The following is a 3,029-nucleotide window of genomic DNA, read 5'->3' as shown; positions in this document are numbered from 1 at the left end:
TACTTTGAATGCTCAATACACTTTAATTGAATGGTACATGTGTGTATCTCTGCAATATTGGTCGTTTTTATTTTCTAAAGAGATGAAGTTGATACAGGATACTGGATAATCCTTGTAATTAAGAAATCAATTAATTTTTGATTCTTTTTTATTAATTCGTTTTATTGGTAGAAAAAAAATACTGTAGTCTCTGCCACTACACTATATATATATTCATGTACCATGTATGCTGAATTTGATGCATTAATTTATCCATGGTACCCTGGAACTGTACCAGCTGGATGAAGCAACCATATATAATCGACAATATATATGGATACAGAACCATTGTTGCCTGATGGGAACTTTCCCCATATTGCTATCACGAGATGGAAACAAAGAAACATGTAAACTAAAATAGTCAAAATACTCAACAAGTCTACGCATGCATGCATTACATGTTATTGTAACTGTTTATAAAAGTAGATAATTAAAGGGAAGGAGACGGAATCAAGGGCACTTGGGTTTGCCCTTGGAGCTAAGCTTGTCTCGATAGCAAGGGCACTGATGCTTGTTGCCAAAGGTACCAGAAGGAACACAATTGCATTCTCTGCAACAAATACCACAGTACTTAAGACATCTGTCTTGAAATCCTGCCTTTACACACCTTCCTCTGCATCTACTCCCACAATATACATCCAGGCCTTCTCTTCCTCCTTAAGTTGTCCCATTCCAATATTCATAATAAATTTAGATGAAGATAACATTATATAGAGACCTTTTGCAATGGTGAAACGTACTTTTATACCTATATATATATATATATATATATATGTATGTACATTGATAACAATACATATATATATATATATATATATGCATACACCACTTTTATAAAAACATTAAGTGGCCCTATTTTAATGATCATCAATATACTTCAGTTCTAGTACTTGACATACTATTCCGGCCGGTTAGATTATAATTTGTTTAACTTAAGGTTGTCTTTGTGTTATATATATAGACTCCAACCCTTTTGACTTTCCTATGCCTTATTTTGAGATTTATTTTTTGTTCAGTAAACAAGTTTTCTATATTGAAGATATTGTAATTAAGGGGTTCTTATTGTCTATAGTTACTTCACCAAAAGACTTTTACACTATATGGATAGATCATGGACTTATAGTTCTACTTAATTAAGCCATATATATGCATGCGTACATACCTAGAGCACCTGTGGCAGGAAAAATCATGAAGGGAACGAAGAGAAGAGCGAAGAGGAAGAAAAAAGCAACAGCTTTCTCGTAATTCATGGTTGCTTTCTTCGTATTAGTTCTTGTTGTACTATGAGAGTTTCTTGAAGTCCTTTTTGGCTTGGTGGTACTTTTTTAAGAACTGATTGTGAAAGTGATGAGACTCATTTTATATATCTAGAACGTAACAGCCGAAAATGATCACCGCCTTAGTCTCAGCCGAAATAAATGTATTGATTAGGTTATTTGTCTAGACGTGGGAAATCAAATTGTTGGTCATTGTGATTCTTGAAATGGCTGCAATCTTCATACGTCGATATGCTCGATGATGTCTCTAGACTTTACTCTGATATTATTTTTCCTTTTCCTACGGCTTCAACAACACGACACATAGCTTCATAACATGTCATTAAACCAATTCTAATAGTTTTCTTTATTTTTTTCTCTATAATAGAAATTTTTTATAATAGAGATAAGTTTTGCGCCAATAGTTTTCTCTATTTTTTCTTTTATAAAAAAATATTTTAAACAAATTTTATTTTTATTTTACAATTAACACCTTTTATTTTAAAAAATTGCAAACTAACCCATTTTACTTTAAATTTGTAACACTTTCATAAAATTATCTTTCGCAAATGGTAGTCTCAATATTTTAGAATAAATATTTATACTTAAATTTATATTATTAGTTCTTAAAATAATTATTTTATTTATTTTGGTCATAAATAAAATAAGTTAAAGATTAAGAGGATTACTTTGCAAATAAATAGGTCACTTCTATTTATAGAAAAGAAAATAGAGTTCCTCTATAAATAGAGAAAAAAATAGCAAACTCTATTTTAGAGGTGAAAATAGAGTACCATTGGAGCAAAAATTACTCTATAATAGAGTATAGAGGCAAAAATAGAATATCATTGGATGCTCTAAGTGTCTTGACATCTTTACCCCTTATTTTACTTAAATACTTTTGTTTTAACTTTATAATAAACCGTCCGGAGCTTGTGGTCGAGTGGTAGAGAGCGGGACTGGGACGTTACAGCGTTTCGGGTTCGATTCCCCTGCTTCGCGAAACTAAGGCACATTTTCCTGAACACCTTTACACAGATATGGATCTATCTAACGACCCATTTGAATATCCAGAGAGAGGGTCTCCTTTCCCAGAGATCAGTTTCGAGCCTTCCATAAGCATGAGAATTTACTCTGAGTTAACAAAAAAAAGAACTTTATAATAAACTTTTCTTTGGTAAAATAGTGCAATTATCAACTTTGTGGTCAGCTATAATAGTAGGAATCTGATAACCTTTGTTTTTGGGTAAATATTTACAAAATAGACTTTTCTCTTTTGTTGTTGATGTGACATATAATTTATAGTTGGAAAACAAGTGGGTCAAGCAAAGATGTTGTTTTAATCATCTATTTCTCTAAGTCATTTTTATTTGATACAAATTTATACATGTTAAAAGCTTATAATGTGGAATAAATAAAAATTGTCGCATAATATTTTATTTTTTCTTGAGTCTGACCACTATTTAACTTTTATTAGACAATTTTAGACTGTTGGAATGTTGTTAATAAAAGATTATAAACACTATATATTATATGTCTATAAAAAGTGTTGTAATTAAGTGTTGTAATTAAGTGTTGTAAATAACTTTATTTATTTATTTTTTTTGAAAACAAATTTTTATTAATGGGCAAACCCAATGGGCTTAGGCCTGAGATTACAATTCGTCAACAGTTACCAAACGGAAAATTTCCCGGTGAACAGAAACAGAGAAACAAAGTTGGTTCCGGGCGGTT

General features: G+C 31.0%; 1 protein-coding gene across 1 annotated transcript; it reads right to left on the bottom strand.

Moving 5' to 3' along the window:
* Positions 1-369: 369 nt before the first annotated feature.
* On the bottom strand, positions 370-1,422 carry LOC104765819 (peamaclein-like). Its single transcript, XM_087502357.1, has 2 exons — positions 1,202-1,422; positions 370-695 (listed from the first exon to the last, which is right to left on the bottom strand). Exons 1-2 carry the CDS (start codon positions 1,287-1,289, stop codon positions 490-492), a joined length of 294 nt encoding a protein of 97 aa, XP_087358483.1. The 5' UTR covers positions 1,290-1,422; the 3' UTR covers positions 370-489.
* Positions 1,423-3,029: the final 1,607 nt, after the last annotated feature.

This window comes from Camelina sativa, chromosome 19 (assembly GCF_030686135.1).
Source record: "Camelina sativa cultivar CO46 ecotype springtype chromosome 19, ASM3068613v1".
NCBI classification, from domain to species: domain Eukaryota; kingdom Viridiplantae; phylum Streptophyta; class Magnoliopsida; order Brassicales; family Brassicaceae; genus Camelina; species Camelina sativa.
Note: the sequence above shows the minus strand (reverse complement) of the source record. Positions and strands in the feature narration are given on the sequence as shown.

Excerpts from the sequence above, each read along its gene's own strand:
- LOC104765819 (XM_087502357.1), bottom strand. The coding sequence starts at position 1,289 with ATGAATTACGAGAAAGCTGTTGCTTTTTTCTTCCTCTTCGCTCTTCTC. Across the intron at positions 696-1,201 it reads TCCTGCCACAGGTGCTCTAG|GAGGAAGAGAAGGCCTGGAT; the intron begins GTATGTACGCAT and ends GGACAACTTAAG.